Source organism: Lithobates pipiens, unplaced genomic scaffold, assembly GCF_037356315.1.
Source record: "Lithobates pipiens isolate NorthernLeopardFrog02 unplaced genomic scaffold, aLitPip1_a1.2 Scaffold_18, whole genome shotgun sequence".
In the NCBI taxonomy this organism is placed as follows: Eukaryota; Metazoa; Chordata; class Amphibia; order Anura; family Ranidae; genus Lithobates; species Lithobates pipiens.
In genome coordinates this window covers 644,216,503-644,242,915 of record NW_027507758.1, presented here as the reverse complement: position 1 = coordinate 644,242,915, position 26,413 = coordinate 644,216,503, and the positions used below count along the sequence as shown (strand labels likewise).

At 45.4% G+C, this 26,413-nt stretch overlaps 2 protein-coding genes across 3 annotated transcripts in view; one reads left to right on the top strand and one right to left on the bottom strand.

Annotated features, from left to right (window-relative positions):
- The window catches only part of LOC143989797 (uncharacterized), a 765,658-nt gene that overhangs the window by 279,966 nt on the left and 459,279 nt on the right, over positions 1-26,413 (top strand). The window lies entirely within an intron of this gene.
- LOC143986910 (uncharacterized) overlaps positions 1-26,413 on the bottom strand; it is a 165,590-nt gene that overhangs the window by 118,646 nt on the left and 20,531 nt on the right. The window contains exon 3 of the mRNA XM_077485319.1: positions 9,842-9,856. Coding sequence (XP_077341445.1) covers positions 9,842-9,856 — 15 coding nt within the window. The remainder of the gene's footprint in view (positions 1-9,841; positions 9,857-26,413) is intronic.

The window sequence follows — 26,413 nt, the reverse complement described above, 5'->3', positions numbered from 1 at the left end:
CCACAGCCTCCCCCTGACTGAGGTCTTCCTGTGTATGAAAAGGGGACATAGTTTTAGTTTTTTGATCATCAATCACACCATTTTTAGCTCATGACTTTTGCAAATTGAATGTTACCAAATAGAACAGACTATCATTCTGAGCCCAGCATTTTTCTTTTCCGTCCCAATCATTTTTGGTCACTACTGTCTATTGAGATGTAAACCACTTTGATAAATCACAACTTACTGATCAATAAGAACATCTAGTTAACATCATTAAATGTAACACAAGAAATATGTTCAACAATGCAATACCTGTCTCAAGCTGGGCCCCACCACATGTTGCTGCCTGGAAGGCCCAGGTTGGACATCAGAAGCCTCAGCTGGGGGTGACGGATGCCTTGAAGGAAGACTAGAGAGTGGTGGCCTGAGTGGTGGCCTGGGTACCCCCTGGTCTACCAGAAAATGCAGCCTATCAAAGTAAACCATCCTGGGGTAATAAACGGCATCTGTATCTCCTGCTCTCAAGGACTCCAGGTGCTTCTTTCTCTCCCTGAGATATGTAATCTTCATGCCCCCAATTTTCCTATTCAGATATGCCATGTCTGCCGCGGGGACCATGATCCGCACCAAAGAAAGAAGTTTCTCCAGCGCTGCCTTCCTCTTTGTTATGTCATCATAAAACTTGTTGTGGAACTGCCACAGGCAGGGTATCTCCTTGTAGAGTTCGAGGAATAGCCCCATAAAATTTGGGTTTTTGAATGGATCCATATTGTCTGCAAGACACAACACAAACCCTCAAATACTATTAATGCCATTAAAAATCCTCCTAATCTTGTCACAACATCGGCCTAGATACAAGCAGTCTAGTCTAGTGATGCACCAAGTTAAAAATGTTACCTTCGTTTGCACGATCGTCACGTCCGCGCCTCACTCTCTTCCCAGATCGTACAGACGATACACGTGTGTTGCGTTTTATATACAGTGCGCATGCGTGAAACTCCGCCCGCCGCTGACGTTCTTTCGAGTCTATTCCCCCGCCCCTTTGCTTCCGGCGCAGTGGGGAGAGCACGTGGCGGAGAGAACGCAGGTGCGCACTAATAATACTTCCACTAACGAGGAGGAGGGTGAGGAAAGCCCGGAGCCTGAAACGTCCCGATCCAGGAAGAGAAGATTTAAGGCCTCAAATATGTCTTTTGGAGAGATGTTGGAGATGGTGGACATATTGAACAGGACCAACTATGATGGGAAGTATGGCCCTTACCCAAATCCAAATATCCGAAAGGCCAAGATCATGTCTAAAGTTGTGAAGAGTCTTCATAAGAATTTTGGGGTACACCGATCCAAGGATCAACTGAGAAAATGCTGGTCAGACCTGAAACTGAGGGAGCACGAGCAGTACAGAAGGATCAAGCGTGTTCTTAAAAAAAGTAAGTAGTTGTCATGTGTTCATATGATTATTCTTGCTTGCATACTGCTCCATGTGCTTTGATTTCATGTTGTGCATTTTAAAATGGCCACTTTCAAGGTCATGGTTTCATTCATTCGTAAGAAACATCTTTCTGCAGGGAAGTATTCCAGCTTAACAAAGTGTCCCCAATAATGTTCTCACCTTGGAACTCTGCCAAAAAACACAATTGTCCAACACTTCCAAGCAATGTTTCAGATTCCTATTTCTGCCCTCTGTGTGCTAATTATTCTTTGTTTACATTCTCATAGGGGAGAGAAGACTCAGCAAGTATGAGGACACCAGGGACCATGAGGACACCAGGGACCACACCCCTCCCAAAGAAGGGCAACTTCCAAAAGCAGAAACAGAGGAGCAGGAGGAGGAGGAGGAAGGAGAGATTGTGGAGGTTGGGCAAATTGTCACCACAACAGGTGAGTGTCGGAGAACACAGCTTCCGGTAAGCTAATCAATGTATGTCACCATATTTTTAATACATGGTGCGTTTTTTTTGTTTGTTTTGTAGGTGATGTGGAAGAAGATTCCCGTTTTACCAGTGAAAGTGCCCAGATCCTGATTGGGGAGATAATGGGGTGCAATCGGGATTTGGAAAATATACAGCAAAACATCAATGATGTTAAAAATAAAATGAAGAACATCATTGATGTTTTGGGGAGAATGTGAAACACACAAAACTAGATAGGGTTTTATTTTTGATATTTTAAACAAACATTTTTGTATTTCTTGAAATTACAAATTTGGAAGATGCACAGTGTGTGTAAACATACACTATCTCTCATCATGGGGGATCAATGTACGTGTTTTGTTTAAAGTGGCTGAGATGAAGGGGTTGCAGCCCCAAAGCATGTACATTCATCCCCATGATGGGAGATAGCACAAGTTGACACACTGTGTGCATCTTCCAAATTTGGATTTTCAGGGGTGACACCCCATCTGATGAAGGCAATATCAGCCCAGTTTGTACATACTCATGTCTGATATTGTCTTCACTTTTCCAAGTTGAACTTTGTAAGTTCCTGTGTTCTGTATTTTACGGTTTGATGCCTGCCTGTTTACACAAAAAAAAACAAGTAAAAAAAAATATGATTAAACTCTGTTTTGGATACACAAAATATCTTGGTTTGTTGTAAAAACCTTTAATAAACGCACATATGAATGTGCTTGTATTAAAAAGTTGAATTCTCAACAATGTGTGGCTCCCTTTTTCATTGGGCATAAAATGTTTGTAGTCAAATTTTATTTTGTGCTGAGAAGGAGTGTGATTTACTAAAGGCAACTCCACGTTGCACTCCAAGTGCAGTTTCAGGTGTACTTTTGCAGTGCACTTGTAGTGCATAGTGGATGTGCCTTTAGTAAAAAGCACCCACAGTGAGGTGTAAATTTGGACAATCATGCCATTTTACTGCCAGAGTGCTGAAAATGAGCATGATTTAGATCAGTAATGCACTACACATTAGTTAACAAAAAGAAGGTGTGTGTGTAGCAGACCCACAACATAATAAGATTATCTGAAGAAGAGACTGTCCTGTCCCCTCATCTCGCTCTGAACTTGGGTTTGCACTGTTGCTGAAAAAGGCACAACTTATCGAAAAATGGCAAAGTGGGAGGCCACAGTCTGCCATTCCTGTTGCGTTGAAGGACACTGTGTAGTGACACAAGAAAACAAACTAGTAATTTTACAAATCAACATTGCATGCAGATTAGACACCCACATTTTTGGACAAAATTAGTATAACATTTTGTAAAATGAGTATTTAAAGCCTAAAGTATAAGGTCCCCTTATGAGAGTCCTAACCCCCCATCCCCCCCATCTGATGGGCCCTTGATAAAAAATGAGGGGGGATGTTTAGGAGAGGTAACGCTCTCCACTTGATTGAGAGCTGAATGCCTAAATAATGTGTGATATTTTGGGAAGCCCCTCCTTAGTTACACTATTGGCAGCCCACCGGACAGGTAAGAAGTGTCATAATAACTAAATGGAAGGACATTTTGACATTCTGCTAGTACATAGCAAGAAAATTAATGTGTTTAAAAAATAAAACTAGCATTTGAAAGTATTGAGGCAGGCCCTTACACTACATGCTTTGGTGAACTCGTCCATAAATGTGATCATCAAAAAGGTAGGTATAGTGTGTATTGGGTTTGGTCAAGTCATCAGATAGAGGATTGCTATCAGCTGAGCTAGCAGTTCGGGGGAGTGGGGATACTAATGAGTTTGGCACAACCCCAAAAATTTCAAAAAAGTCGGAGGTGCGCATGCGCGAGGCTTCCAAGATGGCCGCGATCATCTAAAGCTCCGCTGCCTCGCGGAACGACGGAACCCCTACCGCACGACACGGCTACCCTTCCGCTTCCCGAGCTATAGGGGCGGACTCCCGAAGTATTGGGGCACATTTCTGAATGACCGGTGGACTGGCTAAACGCAATCTGGGCCCGCTGTTCGCTTCATTGGACGTGAGGGAGAAATCCAAGATGGCCACCGCAGCACAGCTCCTGTCTCAGGATCACAGATCCGCAGGCACAGTGGATTTCAGGTCAGATACAGACTTTCCTCCTCTCCACGCCACCCCAGGCAACCCCAGGGGTCTCCCCAAGGAAGCCACACCGTCCCCGGCCTCCACGGTCTCCCTGCTGGAACGCACCATCCAGGAGTTCTCCCCCTCCCCAGCGGGGACCTACAGGGTTACCCAGGCCGCCATGGCCCCCCACGAGGCTGCTCATGCAGACCCAGTCTCCCACATGGATGCCCTGTTTGGCAAATTCTCTGAACTATTAGAGAGGGGCCTCTCCCAAACTGCCTTGCAAATTACGGGGGAATTGAAAGCTGATTTTATTAACCTAGGCTCCCGGATCGAAACGATCGAACATAAAATGGAGGATACCATAGCCAGATCCATCCAAAACTCCAGGCACATTTACTCAGTACAGGAGCAATTGGACATAGCCATGGCCCGTATAGATGACCTCGAAAATAGGTCACGCAGATATAACGTCAGAATTCGCGGGCTTCCAGAATCAATAACTGATGTGTCCAGGGCGGTGCAAGACCTCATTCAACAGCTAATCCCTGACATCCCAGCTACTAAGCTTGAACTTGACCGGGTCCATAGAACCCTCGGCCCCCCTAGGAAGGATGGCACCCCGCGAGATGTTCTGGCCAAACCACATCACTTCTCGGTGAAAGAAGAAGTTATGAAGAGAGCCAGATCCCTGCAACACGTCAATTACCTGGGTCACCAGGTTCAGATCTTTGCGGACCTCTCCCCCTCCACTATACAGAGACGGAGAGCTCTAAAACCCCTCTTGCTTGCAATGTCACAAAAAGACATAAAATACAAATGGGCATTCCCATTTGCGGTCAGGTTCACGGACAAAGGGAAGTCTTTTGCCTTCTCCACTTTCCCCGAGGGGGAAAAGCTCCTCACCAGGCTGAAAATCATTTCTCAAGAAGCTGACATGGACACTTCTAACCCTAGCCAAGGATCCAACAAACGACCCACTCCTAACAGCCCACAATCCCCGTTGTGGACCTCCGGAAGAGCCAAGAAGGTCAAGGATAATGCACCCACCTGAGCAACTTCCAGTCCCATTTTCAGACTCTCCATTCTGTGACTGACCGTCCGAGGTCCTGGAGAGGGCCGGAGGACTGCTCCCCAAACATTGAAAGTTTGGCCCTCCAACCCTTTTTGCCCTCCCCTCGCCTAGGACTTGTGCTACCCTGGTCCTACCCTTCTCCCCTTTGCCTCCAATATTCCGGGACGCTATGCAGTACTTAGTCCATCTACTGGACTGCCCGTAACCCCACATATTTTTTTTTACATCCCCTCGAATTAGGCCCTAAGGTTGCTTTGAGGATTTCCCAGGGGGCTGCATTCCACAGCACCCCCCCTGGATATACCATCCTACCTTATGCCTAAAGATCAGCATTCATTGTTTAGCCCCAGTGTCTTCTAGACATTATGTTTAGCCGTGCCTCAAGAAAAATTCCTTTTTTTGTATATTGCTGCTTATATGTTATTGCTATTTAAAGTTGATTTCACAGCTCGGGTAGTTACCCGACTAGGGGTCCCCAGTTCCGCGAGGGACCACATGTGTAACTCTCCCTCCCTCGGCCTATCCCAGGCGTCTGAGGGTCGGGACTTCTGACCTTATGGGTCGGTTGTCTACATTCTTTTTTCTTGGGATTTCGGGGGGTGTCTCCTGCCCTGATCTCCTCTTTCTCTTCTCAGGAACCCTTTCTTTCCTTGCCCTTTCTCCCCCTCTCTCCCCCCTTGATGGTAAGCTACCCCCGTTGAATGTTTACATGACACTATTTTTTTTCTCCTCAGGTTGGGCTGAGCCAACCCAGTCGACATGGTATCCTGGGAGACAACCTCGGGCCACCGATCCCAATGCCCTTACCGAGAACCCCGCTATGGATTGGGTAAGTGAGGTCGCTTTCAGATGCTGGGCTCCCCCTCTGCTCCATGGCTGATCCACAGGCTGCTAGGCTTAAGATAGCCTCCCATAACATTCAGGGTCTTAATTCCCCCATCAAACGGAGAAAAGCCCTTGATTACTACAAATCCCTGAAACTAGATATAATTCTACTTCAGGAAACCCACCTTCCTATCCGGTATAGTCCCAAGTTCCTACATGCCCACTTCCCTCAGTTCTTCTTAGCCAACGCGGAATCCAAGACCAGGGGGGTAGCCATTTTGATTGCCAAAACATGCAAATTCAATAAAAGTTTTGAAAAAGCGGATCCGGAGGGCAGGTATTTACTTGTAAAGGGCACTGTGGGGGACCAACTTTACTCCTTGGTCTCCTACTACGCCCCGAACACGGGTCAGGCCAAATTCTTCGAATCCCTGCTGCGCACCTTAGCACCTCTTTTAGAGGGAACGGTTATTGTCGGAGGGGACTCTAACGTCGCCTTTGATCAAGGACTTGATAAATCTTCCCCCTCACGTTCCCGCTTAACCAGGCCCACGAAGGCAAGCTTACGGATCGCCAAATTGCTGCACGCTCATGGGTTATCCGATGTCTGGCGGGAATTAAACCCCACAAAGAGAGACTACACTCACTTCTCAGCGCCTCACCAATCATATGCACGCATAGACCACATACTTGTCCCCTCCTCGCTCCTTCCCAGGATGCTCAAAGCCTCCATCACTGACACAGTGATCTCGGATCACTCACTGGTAATTGTGACGGCCCTGGGGGGTTCGAGTGGGAGACACCCTAGGCATTGGAGGTTAAATGAATCCCTCCTTTCGGAGCCATCACGAGTTATGGATCTCGACAAAGCATTGCAGGAATATTTCTCTATTAATGCGACTCCTGATGTCTCCCCCGAAACCCTTTGGGCGGCGCACAAAGCATATATTAGGGGAAAATTCATGCAATTAGGTTCTCAAATAAAACGGGAAAGGCAATCAACCATCCTGAAGCTAGAAGAGGAATACTCTAAACTCAGAGCTCTTCACAAAAAGGACCCCCTCCGCACCCCCACCTCCATACTAGACAAGACTCGCTTAGAACTCAATCTCGCCCTCACCACGAAAGCTGAAAAATCGGTTAGGTGGTCTGGCCACAAATTTTACTCACAGGCGGACAAAATAGGCACACTCCTGGCTAATAGACTCTCCCCTAGAACCAAGCTGAGCACCCTCCCTCGGATCAGAAGCGCAGGACTCCCGCCCACGTCTAATCCGGTCACAGTTCTGAAGGCCTTTCAGAACTTTTACACCTCTCTCTACAGCAGCTCCCCACCTCCCAAAGATAACCTCCTTCCAAAGTTTTTGGAGGGACTTCCCATCCCGGCCTTATCGGACGTTCACAAACAAGTTATGGAAGCCCCCTTCCAGGCAGAGGAGATACTGGAAGTCATAAAGGCTCTTAAAAAAAGCTCCGCCCCTGGACCTGACGGTCTTTCGATCCCTTACTATAAAGCCTTTGCCAACACGCTAGCCCCTCACCTGGCCAATCTCGGTAATCATAAAGCTAATGGAGACCCCCTGGATCCCCACCTTAACACGGCGTATATCACGGTCATCCCCAAACCTGGCAAGAACTTGGAAGATGTCAGCAACTACAGACCGATTTCCCTTATTAATAATGATCTCAAAATTCTCACGAAAGTTATGGCCAATAGGTTAGCCTCCTTTATCGGACGCTACGTCCACAAGGACCAAGTTGGTTTTATCCCCGGCAGACAGGGACCTGATCAAATTCGGAGGGCGATTGATATTATCTCCATTTTGCAGTCTAATTGGGAAGGGGGACCCGGACAATCTGGCTTCCTCCTTTCCTTAGATATTCAGAAGGCTTTCGACTCGGTCTCATGGCAGTACATCTTCCAGCTCTTTGACAGGTGGGGATTTGGGGCTCGCTTCCTGGGCTTATTACGGGCCTTATACTCCCAGCCGAGGGCCCAAATCCGAATGCAGGGATACCTCTCTGAGCCAATTCCCATCACCAGGGGGACCAGACAGGGGTGCCCCCTGTCCCCCCTCATATTTGCAATAGCCATTGAAACACTGGCGATCGCAGTCCGCCACAATATGGACATTGGAGGTGTCCAATGCGGTAGTCAAACGCACAAATGTGGACTCTTTGCGGACGACATACTGTTGTTCCTCACTTCCCCCCTCACAACCCTGCCCAACTTATCCCGGGTATTGGACGACTTTGCCAAGGTCTCAGGCTTGAGGGTTAATTACTCCAAGTCTGTGGCGTTGAATATTTCTCTCCCCACCCACCAAGTCCTCTCACTCAAACAATCCTTTCCGTTCCAATGGAGTGACACTGCCATCCAATACTTGGGTATCTCCCTTACACCTAAAATAGAGATGTTGTATGCCCACAATTACCCCAAATTATACAGACAGCTGGAAACTGATCTCTCCTCATGGTCTAAACATGAACTATCCTGGCTTGGCCGGATTAACTCCATAAAAATGACCCTTCTCCCCAAAATCCTTTACTATTTTCGAGCCCTGCCAATACCAGTTCGGAAGGACCACCTTTGCTCTCTGCAAAGCAAAATACTGAAATATATCTGGGGTAATAAGGGATACCGTCTACCGCAAAACACGCTCTTCCTGCACAGACGCAGGGGGGGATTGGGTCTGCCTAACCTCCACAAATACTACCTTGCAGCTCGCCTAGCCCAACTCTCCTCGATCTACTCCAAATATGAGAAACCGGATTGGCAGTCCATAGAACGCTGTTCGGTACCCTCCTATACACTAGATTTTCTATTATGGTGCCCGCCCAAAGCCAGGCCGCCCATCATGTCCCCATCCCTATCTCACTCCTGCGCCCTATGGGACGGTCTTCGCAAAGAGCCTTCCCTAGTCTCCACTTTAAGACCCCTTGCTCACATGTTCCGTAATCATGACTTTCCCCCTGGTCTGAACATTGAGGCCTTCAGATGGTGGTTGGACAAGGGACTATACCGGATAGGTCACTTTTTCAATTCCAGGGGTCCGATTTCCCTAGCTTACTGTATCGAACACTTAGAGCTACCAGACACAGAGAGGTTCCGCTTCCAACAAATATCTCACTTCTTGAACTCACTTTGGAAAAACAAACCCCTTCCTCCTTCCTTTACTGAATATGAAGCCTGGTGTGGTAGGATCGGGGAGCAGAGGGGTGGTATTTCAGTGATCTACGCGGCTCTCACTTCCCCAACGGGCAAATCCCCCTATATGACGGCTTGGGAATCTGATCTCCAGACCTCTGGCAGTCTCGAAACCTGGCAGCTGGCCCTAGCCAGATCCTTTCGTGGGATCCAGAACACCTCACTAATGGAGGCTAGCATCAAATTGATAACCAGGTGGTACCTCACTCCAGTAAGGCTAGCCAAAATATATCCCACGGCTAACCCCTTATGTTTCAGGGGGTGCCAACTTCGTGGCTCCATGATTCACATCTGGTGGGAATGCCCTAGACTTCGTTCGTTCTGGACTAAAATCTTCAACTTGATTTACTTAGTCACAGGCTGCCGGGTTCCGAGAACTCCAGAGGTTGCGTTACTCAATACCCCGGTTCCTTTGATGTCTGGTAACATTCAGAAACTAACTTATTTTATCCTATTAGGAGCCAAAATTGCGATTGCCTCCGCATGGAAGCAACCCAAGCCCTCCTTCCTCGCAGTTAAGAGGAAGATATCGTGGATAATGTCCCAAGAAAAACTGTCAGGTATTCTGTCAGACACCACACCTAAATTCCGAAAGGTGTGGGACCCTTGGGCCCGTTACATGGGAATCTCTCTGCTGCCTGGGGTACCCCCAGGCTCTCCCCTAGTGACCAGACCTCACCCCTAAAGCGCCCTCTCTTACATTGAATGTGAAACATTCCCCCGCTATAACCTTCCACCCTTTCAGGACATAGCTTACCTCCCCTGACCCCCTCTGTTCTCCTCTTCTCCTCCTCTTTTCTTTTCTCTGTCCTTCTAGTCGTTCTAAGTTTTTGGTTTGCTCAACAGAGCTGTAATTGACAGGTTCACCATACAGTCCAACTTAATGTTGCGGTACCCACTGCAGACGGTCCTCCAACTGCTTTATCCCTCTGAGAGGGAGGGGCCTGGGAGGATACTCCCCCATCCTGGCACAGCAAGTTCCCTATTAGGGGTGTCGGGATGGGGGCTCCTGGGAGCTACCCCTAATGGTTCTACTTGGTGGGCTCTCCCGGGGGGGTCACCCTCCGTTTACCTCTTTTTCATGTAGCCCCTCGATGAGGAAGGGCATGCCGACTGTACCCTTTTGATATTGTCTGTCTTTCACTAATGTCTCCTGTTTTCATTACTTACATTGTGACAGCAGGCCCTCCCTGCTGCAGTTAGTTTATGTACTGTTATACGTATGTAAGTGCCTTTACTATAAAATAAAATATTTTGAAAGTAAATTTCAAAAAAGTCACTCTGCATGAAGCACACACATAACATTTGTAGACATTTTAGGGGGTGTTTAGGCGAAAGCAATACTATGGAGCTGACAAAAGACATTGGTAAGTGACTAGACTATAGTTTTATGGGCCAAGAAGAGCATGGTGGGGAAGTTAGTGAGGCAAATATGCCTGAGGACAAAGGGGCAGAGCATATGAATTAGAGCATATTGCAATGATGGTAATTAGGGAATGAGGAAAGAAATGCAAGACATTAGCAATCATGAAATACATAGAATGTGATGTTTAAGGATAAAACCTACCTTCATATAGTCCTTCTGCAGGACCTGAATGATGGCAGAACAGGTCTCTGGAATAATGAGCCCCAGAGCCTGGGGGGAGATGCCTGGAGAGAACTTGAGGTCCTGAAGGTTTCTCCCTGTCGCCAAGTAGCGCAACGTGGCGATGAGCCTCTGCTCCGGAGTGATGGCTTGCCGCATGCAGGTATCCTGCCTGCTGATATAAGGGGTCAGCAAAGCCAGCAGACAGTAAAAAACGGGGTCCGTCATCTGGAGATAATTCCTGAAATCATCAGGATTATTCTCGTGGATCTCACAGAGCAAAGGCATGTGCGAGAACTGGTCATGCTGGTGCAACCAATTCTTGGTCCACAAACGCCTCCCCTCCCTGTTCATGGACCGGGCTTGTGTCAAAGTAAGAACCTCAACACGAAGACCCTGCACAGCACAAACTCTACAATGAGTACGTAGACGAAACATGGTTTGAAAACGGTCGGCTGGTCAGAACGGACACCAGAAAGCACCGATAAACAGCAAGGCCTGAAAGAACGAACTGAATAGCAGAAGCAAGCAGACAATAAAAAATGCCTTTCAAAGCGTACTATACCAATATATAGTCCACAATGAGAAGCAAATACTTACTGACTACACACACTGATTATCAGATACACAAAGACAAGCAGAAACCGAAGAGTGGTAGTGATCAGAATCACTAATCTGAAAAGCGCGAATCGTCTCTCCCCAAACTTCTACTAAACACGACATCAGCAGAAGGAGCCCAAAGGGTGCCGGACGTGGTGCTGAACTTCCCTTTTCTAGTCCCGCCGTACACGGCTTACGTCACCGTGTTCTTGACAACCGCAAAATCCAACAACTTGGTCCGACCGCGTGTATGCCACAGTTTTGGACACAATCCGTAGGACAAAATCCGTCAGACAAAATCCAATGGATTTGATTGGCAGAATGTCCGACCGTGTGTACGGGGGCTTAGAGTGCAGCCATTTCTTCAGTGTTGACAACATTGCATAACCGCAATTACCAGTTAAAGAAGCGCAGTGCCAAATTGTAAAACGTGCTCTGGTCATTGAGGGGCCAAATCTTTTGGGGCTGAAATGATTAATAGAGATAAAAGTGATCTCATGTGACCTCCCAGAATCCTCCTCACCTCTCCGGTCAGGTCTGTGTTTTATTAATAGAGATAAGAGTGATGTCATGTGACCTCCCAGAATCCTCCTCACCTCTCCGGTCAGGTCTGTGTTTTATTAATAGAGATCAGAGTGATGTCATGTGACCTCCCAGAATGATACCGCCAAGGAAAAATCTAACCGAGCGCCATCTGTGCATTGGAGGGTAGAGGAGACATTGGAGGTCTAATACACCCCCCATGTCTCATAAAGAGGACCTGTCACCTGCCCAATGATATCACATGGGGGGTTTGTTATTCACGTGTGATAAAAATACAGTTAAATAAGAAAAAAATTAACAATTTTAAAAAATATGAATTATAAAAAAATTTAAAAAATTAACAAGTAAAAAAATAATGATAAAATTTATATAAAAAAATGAAAAGTGACCCCCATTGCCCCGCACACACCTGTAAACGCACTCATACTGTGTATATATGTATGTAGAGCGTGATTGCACCACACATGTGAGGGATCACCACGAATGTCGGAGTGAGAGGAATAATTCTACCACCAGAGATCACACTTAAAAATTCTGCTAAAATGTATTAATAAATAAAGTTACTGCACACACTGGCCAACACAAATATTTTAAATACCTGTTTTTCCCCTTTTTTATAAGTCATAACATACCCTCTATTTTCAACTGCATAGAGAGCTGGGAGAGAAAAAAAGCAGTGCACTGGTCTTCCCAGTAGATGAGACGTGCCAGCAGAAGTCTAATCTTTGGAGGAGGGCAGACTGAGTTCTCAGTACAGCCCGCACACTGACCACACTGTGCTCATGCCTAGTGTGATCAGTTTTTAATAGGAAAGCAGAGGTAGTGGCAGGATCACCAGAGATTTCACACAAAGGAAGCAATACAAAGAGAACAGGAGAGTTCTTCATACCAGTACATGGGACAGCAGGCACATATCAGGAATATGACGTGTTGGGATTACATGCTCTCTAACTTATGTCCTTCAGTGTGTACTGTACTGATAAGTGTATGATCTCAGGTATTAGTATGAAATCATTCCTGATGAAGGAAACTAAGGGGACTATAAATAGAAAATGTGTTGGAAGATTATGACAAGCATTGTCCCAGATGTTATAAATTTGTGATATAATTAAAATCTATGTGATTTCCTATGATTGTCAGCTCCATCTAGAGACTGGAATAAGTATTTTTTTTCTGAAATACCCATCAGTAAAATTAGAGCAATACCACATTATTACCACTAGATGGTACCAATGGTAATAGGAAATCATTGTATGAAATAAAATATGATGGATACTTTAGATTCCGGGGCTTGTTCTGCTGCCTCTCTTTTGTTCCAAGACTACATCTCAGTACACACTTCCTACAATTATTACTGGACTTTCCATGACTAGTAGGGATGAGCCGAACACCCCCCGGTTCGGTTCGCACCAGAACTTTAGAACGGACCTAAAATTTGTGCGAACTTTAGAACCCCATGGGACTCGAATGTTCTAAATAAAAAGTGCTAATTTGAATGGCTAATATGCAAGATATTGTCCTAAGAAGGGTTTGGGGACCTGGCTCCTGCCCCGGGGACATGGGTCAATGGCAATTTTTTTTTTTTAAACTGCACTTTTTTCTGGAGCACTGATTTTAATTACGATTAAAGTGAAAAAAAATTGAAATATTCCTTTAAATATTGTGCCTGGGGGGTGTCTGTAGTATGCCTGTAAAGTGCCACGTGTTTCCCATGTTTAGAACAGTCCCTGCACACAATGACATTTAACGGAAAAAAAGTCATTTAAAACTGCTTGCGGTTTTAATGTAATATCTGGTTCCGGCAATATGGATGAAAATCATTGAGAAAAATGGCATAGGTAGCCACCCCTGCCCATTACCAGCCCCTTTGGGTCTTGTACGGATATTAAGGGCAACCCCCTACCCATATTAAAAAAGGAAAGGCGTGGGGCCCCGAGGCCCTATATACTCAGAACAGCAGTATGCAGTTGGTGCAAACAAGACAGGGACTGTGTAGGTTTGTTGTGTTAAGTAGAATCTGTTTGTAATTTTCAACTGGTACATTTTAAAAGTGTATCTCCAGTCAAAAAATCTATTTTTAAGCTTTTTGGAATTACATGCCCCTGTTAAACAGGGGCTGAAAAATTGGGCCTTAGGCACTACTTGCTGGTGCCACAACACTGCAACCTCTCCCAGATACTCTAGTTGGAGTGCAGGAATGAGCCCTGCTGCAAAGCATTGCATCAAAAATTGTATTACATGCCCCTGTTAAACAGGGGCTGAAAAATTGGGCCTATACACTGCAATCTCTCCCATATACTCTATTTGTAGTGCAGGAATGAGCCCTGCTGCAAAGCATTGCATCAAAAATTTTAATTACACGTCTCCTGTTAAACAGGGGCTGAAAAATTGGGCCTTAGGCACTGGTGCCACGACACTGCAACCTCTCCCATACACTCTATTTGTAGTGCAGGAATGAGCCCTGCTGCAAAGCATTGCATCAAAAATTGTAATTACACGCCCCTGTCAAACAGGGGATGAAAAATTTGGCCTTAGGCACTGGTGCCACGACACTGCAACCTCTCCCATATACTCTATTTGTAGTGCAGGTATGAGCCCTGCTGCAAAGCATTGCATCAAAAATTGAATTACACACCCCTGTTAAATAGGGGCTGAAAAGTTGGGCCTTAGGCACTGGTGCTGGTGCCACGACACTGCAACCTCTCCCATACACTCTATTTGTAGTGCACGAATGAGCCCTGCTGGAAAGCATTGCATCAAAAATTGTAATTACACGCCCCTGTTAAACAGGGGCTGAAAAATTGGGCCTTAGGCACTGGTGCCACGACACTGCAACCTCTCCCATATTTTTTTTTATAATTTAAGTTTTATTGATTTTAATTTTTAAAACAGACAAAGGAGGAATGAAACAAAAACAAAGAGAAAACTATCTTATACAATACGTATATGTTCAGCTTAATTACATTCAACCTTTATCTTATCTCCCATCCTCTATCCCTTTTGTCCCCCATCCCCCCTCCCATCCGCCCCGCATTCTGTTGGCCCGCCATCCTCTAATTATTCCGCTAATGCCTGGATGTAGTTTTCAGTCTTTTTGAATGATCTCCACTTTTCCCATGTTGCCCAATATCTATTCATTTGATTATTTTCCATTTTGATTAGATATTCCACATTGTTAATATATTCAAGTCTCTGTATCCATTCTCTAATTGGGGGTTTTTTAACTTGTAACCAGTTTTTAGGTATCAGAGCTTTTGCCGCATTGAGCAAAAAGGGTAGCAACATTTTTTTTTTTTTTGATCAGTTTTTTTTATGTTGGTTACCACTTTTTTTCTCTACCCCATAAAACAGACATTCCCATGGACAACATGGTATTTTTTCCCCTGTTATTTTTTCTATATAGTCTAATATTTTATGCCAATATTGCTTTATCTCTGGACATTCCCACCATATGTGGAATGTTGTTCCGGGTAGTTTACATTCCCTCCAGCACTGTGTGGATCTAGAGGGGTCTATTCTAATTATTCTATCCGGTGTCATCTGCCATCTCATCATACACTTATAGTTAACTTCCATAGACATTGTATCTGATACATGGCTATGCACTGCCCCCACCATCTGCATTTCATCTACTTTTATGCCCATATCCTGTTCCCATTTTGCTATAGCTGGTATACCTTCTCATACCTCTATTTCTGAAAGGTTTTCGTATACTCTTGACATACAGTGTTTTACTTTTACCTTGGAATTACAAAGCTTTTCTATTGGTGTTAAAGTATTCTCATCCCTTATAGGTTTTGGGATTGAATTAACAAAATGTTGAATCTGTAAATATTCCCATTCTTTTAGGTTTTTCCAACTATGCTTCTTTATTATATCTTGTTTTTACATTATATCCCCTCTACAAGTGCTATCTTTTAATTGTATATTTTTCTTGTGTTTGCCTAATTGCGTGCCCCTTCCTGGGATAAAAAAATCTGTGCCCTCTAGTGGAATTAATGGAGAGTTATATACCCATTTATTTCTCCGGTGTAGTGCGTCCCATAATTTAAGTGTCGTTAAAGTAATTTTGTGTGCCTTATTACTGCCTTTTCTAAATTTTGGCAGGATCCAAATTTTTTTTGTAATTGTGTACCTATAAATGATTCTTCCATTTTTACCCATCTCTTCGTTGTGCCTACGTTAGCCCACTCCACCAATCTCGCCAAAGTAATTGCAAGATAATATCTGTAAGTGTCTAAGTGTCTGGCAATGCCACCCCCCGCTTTTTTTTTTCCTAGTTAGTATATTATAATTTATCCTGGGTTTTTTGTTTTGCCATATAAATTAAAAAAAAAGTGTTTTTATTACTTTAAAGAAACTATTTGGAATATTAATCAGAAGTATTTGGAGTTTGTAGGTGATTTTCGGTAAGACCACCATTTTCAACATATTGATTCTACCCGTCCATGAGATGGATCCCTTTTTTATTTTCCTCAACACTGTTTTGATTTAATTTACTAGTGGAATATAGTTAGCTTGATATAGTTCCTGGACCGTCTTTGTTATTTTTATACCTAAGTATGTTATTTCTTTTTTTTCCCATGTAAAGGGAAATTCCTGTTGTAATATCTTCTCTTCTTTATTATCTAGGCCCATATTCAATATAACTGTTTTTATAGGATTTATTTTAAAATTTGAAAGAGCACCGTATTCCCTTATTTCTTTTATTAAACTGGGTAAGGACAATCGTGGATTTGTTATATATAAGAGATCCTCCTATTTTAAAATATTGTTCTATCTCTATTTTTATGATGTTCTCAATTTCCTCGTTCTCAATCAGAGCCTCATTGAGTCTCCAAGTCCAAGTATGTTACCTTTTAAAAGTAGAAACCTCCCCTCAGGGTCTACTTTCATCTCTTCTAAATTCCATCTAACATTGTTTGCTATTCCAATAGCTACACCCCTTAATCGGGGAATCGGCATAGTACCAGATTGGGAACTTTCTTGTATTTAACCGGGTATTAATGTCCAGGGATAAATGTGTCTCCTGTAAAAAAACAATATCCGCCAGGTATCCCTCCAACTCTTTAAAAATATTATACCTTTTCTTGGGAGAATTCATTCCTCTCACATTATATGTTACTATCTTAAGTTCTACCATCCGACACATCTATATACTCTCCTATTTCCTTTAATGGATTCAGGCCAACAGAATTTCCCTCCCTTCGTTCGCACCCCCCTCCCTGCCCCCTCATTTGATGTAATTTTGACCCCATGGTCTGGGACATCTTATCAGAAACCTCATTGATCCATTTGTCCCTAGGTCCTAGGGTGGAATTCTGTTCGGCCGTGTCGCCGTCCATCTCGCCTATTACTTGCGAGACGATTACCCGACCGCCAGGAGGATCTTGTCCTCCCCCCACAACCTCCCCGTCTCCTTCCCGCCATCCCCCCCCCCCAGAGAAAGAGGGAGGGAGAGAGGGGAAACTACCTGGGGGGCATGGACAGAGAAGCCTTACGGCCCTCGACCATAATCGATTTTCCCCATCTCCTTCCCCATTACGGGAGAGGAAGGGGAGCCTGTCCCCCCAGCCATCTCCCCTTCCCCCCCCACCCTCCCCCACATTTAGTCTACATCCTTGGTATTGGAATTTCAAGTTTTTTACAAAATTCTGTTATATCTTCAACCTGTCCCAATCTTACTGTCCGACCATTCTTTCTACCTATTAGGCATGCTGGGAAACCCCAATTGTATTGCACCCCATTCTCAGACAGCACTACTAATAACGGTTTTAGTTCTCTTCTTCTCCTTAAGGTATCTGGGGATAAGTCCTGGAACATCTGTATGGTCTTCCCTTCATATTCTATTGGTGCATTTGCTCTTATATTCTTCCATATTTGGTATTTGTCTTCTTCTTTTTGGAAGCGCACTATTATATCCCGTGGCGTGTCCCGTCGCAGTTCCTTAGGTTTCCTTAAACGATAAACCTTTTCGATTTTTATTGGGTTTGTTATCTCTTTATTCAACAATGGATTACATATCTTTTTTTATTATATCTATTAGGTCTTCTTGCTGGGAAGTATCCGGGACTCCGCGTATTCTTATGTTTTTTCTTCTGTCCCTGTTTTCCTGGTCCTCTGCTTTATATGCTTGGGAATACTATTTCTACTTCTAGTAGAAATACTAGGAATACTATTTCTACTTCTAATTTCTTTATTATGTTTGCGTCTTTTACCGCTTTTTTTTCCATATTTTCTACTCGTTCCAGTATATGGGCAAGATTCTTATGTAATCTTTCCATCTCCATTTTCATTGAATTTTCCAGCGCTGCGAACATAGAAATTATTTCTTTTTTTGTGGGCAAAGATGAGGGGCTTTCGTGTTGAGTCGGGTAGGTCTGCGTACCTTCTGTTTCATACTCTGGTTCTACTAATTTACATATTACCTCCAGCGGTACGTCTTGGTCCTGTACAGAGCTGTTTTGTGCTTGTTGCTTTCTTTTTTCCTTGTGCTTCTTTTCCTTTTTATCTTTATTTTCAGCTTGGGAACTTCTTGTTTGTTGTTGTTTTTCCGGTTGTTGTTTCTCCGCTCCCCCCGGTTGTGTGACATATTTATTCATTGGACCGGGGCTAGTAACCAGGCTCCGCCGTGGTGATTTAGGAATAGCTCCTGACTCCGGTGTCTTTCCCTTCATTTGTCCGTGTACCCTTGCTCAGTCCGGTATATCGCTGTTATATCTCTATTATTTCTGGTCTTATTTTTTGTTGTATTATCTGTTTAAAGTATATATTTTCGGCCTAACCCTCTTTTCCCGTTTCTCGGGGTAGGCACTTTTACTCTGCAATAGTATAAAGGTATATTCCCAAGTTCTTGTGTCTAAAATTGCTGAAATTTGTTTGTGTGTATATATATATATATTTCCCCTTTTTTTTTTTTTTTTTTTTTTTTTTTTTAAAGCCCTGGTTTTAACCGTCAACTGAGAGACATTTTTGTTTTCTTGTTATAAAAGTCAATACACAGGAGAGGTTCAGACAGGTACAAACTATTCAATACCAATATTCAAATGTCCCTCTTTAACCATACGGCCCACCTTATTCTTTGCGATACATTTGCTCCATTTAGTGACGTTGTCATACGTCCAAGTTGTTGCATACACAAGGAGTGGAAAAACAAAAGAGAGAGTCCAGAAAACAGGAACACAACCCCCCTTTCCTTTTCCCCCTTTTTTTTTTTTAAACAGTCTATCTTTTTTCGTAGAGCGCGAATGATCGCACCACACCGTAAGTGAGTCCTTTTTTTTTTTTTCTCCTTCCACTACTTTACCATGTGACTGCTGCCTCTGTTTTCTGCCTAGTGCTGCAGGCCGCTTTGGTATGTTATGTTTCTGCTACCAATATCTGTTGAAGAGCACCGCTGTACAGTTACTTTGAACTCACAATGTAGAAAAAGAGCGATTCTTTTTGGTCAGAGCGAGCAGTCCCAGTGCCAGGCTAGGCACTTAACCATGTAAGGAGCCTTTTGGCTGTCTGTTTTTTTACTTATTTTTTTATTAAAGTCAGTATTATGCTATGGATTTCTTTGTATTTTTTCACATTTGCCGCTTGAGTCTGTGAAGAGAGACACACCATCTAACATCAGCTGCATTGGTATCCATATGAACAGGCATTATCCTGTACAAGCGTTGTTTGACTTACTTTTTAATTAAAGTGGTCAAACAGATCTGGTAAGCAGTTTGGACTTGTATTATCACTACTGGTGTAGTTCTATGTTGCTATATCACAAATATTATTTGTTTTTCACCTTCCGGATCGACAGAATTCGATAGAATTCATTCTTTGTAAAGACACTTTATTGGGACTTTACATTGTCAATTATTATTATTATGCACGGTGGTTCACTGATGTCCACCATTTTTCTAGTATAATCATTCGTACGATGTGTATATTTTTCACTTTGGTGATCTTCACATTATTTTCAGTACTTTCTTTTCCAGTCATTTTTATTCAGTGATTTAGGAAGAGAAATATATGCTTTTTGTTAATTAGTGGTTTAGATTAATATTCTTTACAGAGCGCCCTTAATCATTGTTATCACTGTATAGGTGTTTGTTTCACTTTTCTAGGGAGCTGCTCTTTTGTGTATATATTTTTATATTCTTTTATTATAATTTTTTTTGTTCACATGGTGCAGAATTTGAGTAGTTGAATTGCAACTGCCTCGTTCATTAAAAGGTGATACATTTATTTTTTTCCATTAAATCACAGCGAGGAATTAGCAATTAGGCGAGGAATTAGCAGCACTGACCTCTGCAATTTTTTACCTTCACCTTCCTCCTAAGGCTTAGAAGGACTTCTAGCTGCCATTTTTCAAGATATCCAAGAGGTTATCCAATATTTTCCATATCTTATAATATAATTCAACATACCAGTTCATCAAGCTTTCCTTCTGGGGTCACTCTCTGGGCGTCCTCCTCTGTCTCTGTTTGCAGCACTGGGAGTTCTCATGAAGCTTTGGCATCTCCCTCTGTCCGCACTGTGTCTCCTAGGCTTCTCTCCTAATGGCGCTGTTTCCTCTTTCGCCAGCAGAGGGCGCCTGGAGCCGCTGTTTTTCTCCGAGGATCTCCGACCTCGCTCGGGATACCGCTCCACTCACGGGGGACAGCGTCCTTAACCAAGGGTATTCTCCACTTCGCTGATGCGTCGCTTAAGCGGCGATTCTTACGGCCGCACAGAACCTCCGCTGAGCATCCAGGGAATGGCCAAGGTATGGGGGATGACATGTAGACAACGGGGGGAGAGGGGGAGAAGCTACAGCAGGTACGCCGGAGCCAGCTTCAGGCGGGGCAGAGCGGCTGCTTCACCGCCGTGAGGGGAGAACCGATCCACACCTGTGCATGCTAGGTGTGGACACACTCCCGCACGAGACTCTTTCCCCTCATGACCCGCTGCAACCTCTCCCATATACTCTAGTTGTAGTGCAGGAATGAGCCCTGCTGCAAAGCATTACATCAAACATTGTAATTACATGCCCCAGCTAAACAGGGGCTGAAAAATTGGGCTGGTGGCATCACCCAGAACCAAAAATGTTGTTCCAAGATATCAGCGGAGGAGGAAGAGGATAGACAGTCAACATAACAGGACAGTCACTCAGCATCAGCATAGGCAGTCTTGAAGGGATGTGATATTTAAAAAAAAATTATTCGGTTACATCAGCTTCAGGTGCTTGGTAGCTGGTGGTGATCCAAGACTGATTCATCTTGATGAAGGTCAGTCGATCAACTGAGTCGGTGGACAGGCGCCCCCTGTGATCAGTTACAAAGCCACCAGCAGCACTGAAGGTGCATTCCGAAACAACACTGGATGTAGGACAAGCCAGTAGCTCAATTGCATACTGTACAAGCTCTGGCCAGTGATCCATCCTCAAGACCCAGTAAGCCAGAGGATTTTCGGTGGGAAAGGTGTCGAAGTCTGACTTTGCCCCTAGGTATTCCTGCACCATGTAAATCAGACGCTGGCTATGGTTACTGGAACAGATCATACCTTGGGGCTGCGGACTAAAAAATTGTCTGAACGCATCGATCAGACGGCCACCTTCTCCACCGCTCCTTCTGACCAATGCCTCAGCAACACGTTGTCCAGGACCAGGAGTTTGTAACCTCCCAGACTCTGGGAACGCGTTGCATAGACCTTTCTGCAAGGCCTCCCGGAGATGTCTCATCCTCTGCTCCCTCTGCGATGGCAAGATAAGATCCGCAACCTTACCCTTGTACCGTAGATCAAGGAGAGTGGCCAGCCAGTAATGGTCCCTCTCCTTGATCCGAAGAATACGAGGGTCCTTCCGCAGGCTTTGCAGGATCAGGGAGGCCATGCACCGTAGGTTAGCTGAGGGATTCGGTCCGGAGTCCTCTGGGTCACTAAGGACAACATGATCTGCAGCTACCTCCTCCCAGGCACGTACAAGTCCACGGGTTTCTTGGGACTGTAAATCATCCCTACAAGACTGCTGCTGCTGAATGCCAGGCTCCACCTCCATGCTGACACAATCCTCCTCTTCTTCCTGTGTGATGGGTGGGACAGCAGGAGCACTGTCTGGATAAAGGGGGCCTTGAGAGGCAAGGAAGTCCTCCTCTTCCTGCCTCTGTTCTGCCTCAAGTGCCCTGTCCATTATTCCATGCAGCGTATGCTCCAACAGGTGGACAAGAGGTACAATGTCACTGATGCATGCACGGTCACTGCTCACCATCCTTGTGGCCTCCTCAAATGGTGACAGGACAGTGCATGCATCCCTGATCATGCCCCACTGGCATGGGGAGAAAAAACTGAGCTACCCTAACCCTGTCCTGGTACCGTAGTCGCACAGGTACTCATTGATGGCCCTCTGCTGCGTGTGCAGCTGCTGCAGCATGGTCAATGTTAAGTTCCACCTGGTGGGCATGTCACATATAAGGCAGTTCTTGGGCAGGTTCAACTCCTTTTGGAGCTCAGCCAGCCGAGCACAGGCATTAAATGAAAGGTGGAAATGCACACAGACTTTCCTGGCCTGCTTCAGGACATCCTGTAAGCCCGGAATACCTGCCCAAGAACCGCTGCACCACCAGGTTAAGGACGTGAGCCACACAGGGCACATGGGTCAGTTGTCCCTGTCGGAGGGTGGAGAGGTTGATGCCATTGTCGCAAATCACCAATCCTGGCTTAAGCTGGCGTGGCGTCAACCACCTCTCGGCCTGCCCCTGCAAAGCTGACAAAATATCTGCCCCAGCGTGGCTCCTGTCCCCCAAACAAACCAGCGCAAGCACGGCATGGCATTGTTTTGCCTGCGTACTTGCGTAGCCCCTTGAATGCCTACGGAGCACAGCTGGTTCCGAGGCCATGGAGGAAGAAGAAGAGGAGGGGGTGGAGGAGAGAGGTGTGTAACAATCAGTAGTAGCATTTTGGAGGCGTGGTGGCGGAACAACCTCCAACACTACTGCACCTTGTGCTGCATCCTTCCCAGCTGCCAGAAGAGTGACCCAATGGGCCGCGAAAGACAGGTAACGTCCCTATCCATGCCTAATGGACCATGAGTCAGCGGTAATATGCACCTTACCGCTGACCGCCCTGTCCAGCGAGGCAAGGACATTGCCTTCCACATGCCGGTGGAGAGCCGGAATCGCCTTCCGGGAGAAAAAGTGGCATTTGGGGACCTGCCACTGAGGAACCGCACATTGCACAAACTCACGGAAGGGGGCCGAGTCTACCAACTGAAAAGGCAGCAGTTGAAGTGCTAGCAATTTAGCCAAGCTAGCATTCAACTGCTGGGCATGTGAAAGGCTGGGAGTGAACTTCTTTCTACCGTCCAGCAGCTGGGGCAGGGACATTTGCCTGCTACAATCGGACGTGGGTGTACTGCTAGCAGAGTGCCAGCAAGGACTTGGCTGTGACACACCTAATTCTACACCTTCATTCCTCTCAGTGCAGGTTTCAGAGAGGACTGAAGGTCTAGTGGGGTTGGAGATCCCAGCTGATGAGGAGCAAGGAGAGGGCCGCTTTTTTCTTTGGTGTGGGTCTTTGAGGTAAGCTTGCCAATGAGCTGCATGGCAGGTCAACATACGTCTGGTCAAGCATGTGGTGCCCAAGCGGCTGATGTTTTGGCCACGCGAGATATGCTTGAGACATATGTTGCAAATAGCAGTGGTGCGATTTGATGCACTCGTCTCAAAAAAGGCCCACACCAAAGAACTTTTAGAATAACACGCAGAGGCAGCGCCCTGCACAGGTGGAGCTCTGCGGTGTGATTTAGTCAGTGTGCTGCCCCTAAGCCAGCCACCGTAGGGCATCCTGCCTCGTTGGAGATGTGCCTCCTCCTCCTATCAGGAACCCACGTGGAGTCAGTGCCCTCATCATCCCCTACCTCTTCATCACTGGAGCAAACCTGGCAGTATGCTGCAGCTTGTGGAACATGACTGCTAGATTGCTGTCCTTCTTGAGCATCCCCTCTCTCTGCGCTCACGCTACTGCCTTCCTCTAGCTGAGTATCATCATCGGAGCCTACAAAACACTGGGCATCCTCCTGGAGCATGTACCCAACATGGTGCTCAAAGAGTTCGAGGGAACCCCTCAGGAGGACGTGGTGGGTCTAGGGAAGGATTCACTGATGATGACATTGAGACGAGGGAAGAGGATGCGTTGGCAGCTGCTTTGCTAGTACTCTGAGCCTGGGTGAGAGAGGATCAGGAGGATGAAGAGGGCTTGGTCATCCACTCTACCAAGTCTTCGGCATGATGCGGCTCAACACGTCCAGCTGCCGAAAATAAGGACAAGCGTGTCGCATGGCCACGTGCTGATAACAATGCACCGCTTCCACGACCAGCACTGTTGTCTCTAGACACAGAGCCTGCTTGCCCTCTTTTATTGGGTCGCGCCTGTCTGCCTCTCCTTGTTGGCCCTCCCAACATGGTAATGGCCTGAAGGGAGATGGGAAAACCAGCAATTGGGTAGTGTATATTGTGCTGGAGGCACAAAACACCCACTAACTCCTGCAGATGCCTTTATTATAGAACACCAGCAATAAAGGGCAGATACAGGTGTATATTGTGCTGTGCTGGAGGCACACAACACCCACTAACTCCTGCAGATGCCTTTATTATAGAACACCAGCAATAAAGGGCAGATACAGGTGTATATTGTGCTGTGCTGGAGGCACACAACACCCACTAACTCCTGCAGATGCCTTTATTATAGAACACCAGCAATAAAGGGCAGATACAGGTGTATACTGTGCTGTGCTGGAGGCACACAACACCCACTAACTCCTGCAGATGCCTTTATTATAGAACACCAGCAATTAAATGGTAGATGCCGGTGTATACTGTGCTGTGGTGGAGGCACACAACTCCCACTAACTCCTGCAGATTACTTTATTATAAAACACCAGCAATAAAGGGTAGATACAGGTGTATACTGTGCTGTGTTGGAGGCACACAACACCCACTAACTCCTGCAGATGCCTTTATTATAGAACACCAGCAATTAAAGGGTAGATACCGGTGTATACTGTGCTGTACTGGAGGCTCAATTAGAGAAGAGCAATATAGGTAGATACAGGTGTATACTGCGCTGAAGGCACACAGGCAACACCCACTAACTTCTGCAGATGGCTCAATTAGAGAAGAGCAATATAGGTAGATACAGGTGTATACTGTGCTGGAGGCACACAATACCAACTAACTCCTGCAGATGGCTCAATTAGAGAAGAGCAATATAGGTAGATACAGGTGTATACTGTGCTGGAGGCACACAATACCAACTAACTCCTGCAGATGGCTCAATTAGAGAAGAGCAATATAGGTAGATACAGGTGTATACTGCGCTGAAGGCACACAGACAACACCCACAAACTCCTGCAGATGGCTCAAGTAGACAACAGCAACAAAGGGTAGATACAGGTGTATACTGCGCTGAAGGCACACAGACAACACCCACTAACTTCTGAAGATGGCAGATGGCTCAATTAGAGAAGAGCAATATAGGTAGACACAGGTTTATACTGTGCTGAAGGCACACAGACAACACCCACAATCTCCTGCATATGGCTCAATTAGAGAAGAGCAATATATGTAGATACAGGTGTATACTGCGCTGAAGGCACACAGACAACACCCACAAACTCCTGCAGATGGCTGATGGCTCGATTAGAGAAGAGCAATATATGTAGATACAGGTGTATACTGTGCTGGAGGCACACAACACCCACTAACTCCTGAAGATGGCTCAATTAGAGAAGAGCAATATAGGTAGATACAGGTGTATACTGCGCTGAAGGCACACAGACAACACCCACAAACTCCTGCAGATGGCTCAATTAGACAACAGCAACAAAGGGTAGATACAGGTGTATACTGCGCTGAAGGCACACAGACAACACCCACTAACTTCTGAAGATGGCTCAATTAGAGAAGAGCAATATAGGTAGATACAGGTGTATACTGTGCTGAAGGCACACAACACCCACTAACTCCTGCAGATGGCTCAATTAGAGAAGAGCAATATAGGTAGATACAGGTGTATACTGTGCTGAAGGCACACAGACAACACCCACTAACTCCTGAAGATGGCTCAATTAGAGAAGAGCAATATAGGTAGATACAGGTGTATACTGTGCTGGAGGCACACAACACCAACTCCTGCAGATGGCTCAATTAGAGAAGAGTAATATAGGTAGATACAGGTGTATACTGTGCTGGAGGCACACAACACCAACTAACTCCTGCAGATGACTCAATTACAGAAGAGCAATATAGGTAGATACAGGTGTATACTGTGCTGGAGGCACACAACACCAACTCCTGCAGATGGCTCAATTACAGAAGAGCAATATAGGTAGATACTGTGCTGAAGGCACACAGACAACACCCACTAACTCCTGCAGATGGCTCAATTAGACAACAGCAACAAAGGGTAGATACAGGTGTATACTGCGCTGAAGGCACACAGACAACACCCACTAACTTCTGAAGATGGCAGATGGCTCAATTAGAGAAGAGCAATATAGGTAGATACAGGTGTATACTGCGCTGGAGGCACACAACACCAACTAACTCCTGCAGATGGCTCAATTAGAAAAGAGCAATATAGGTAGATACTGCGCTGA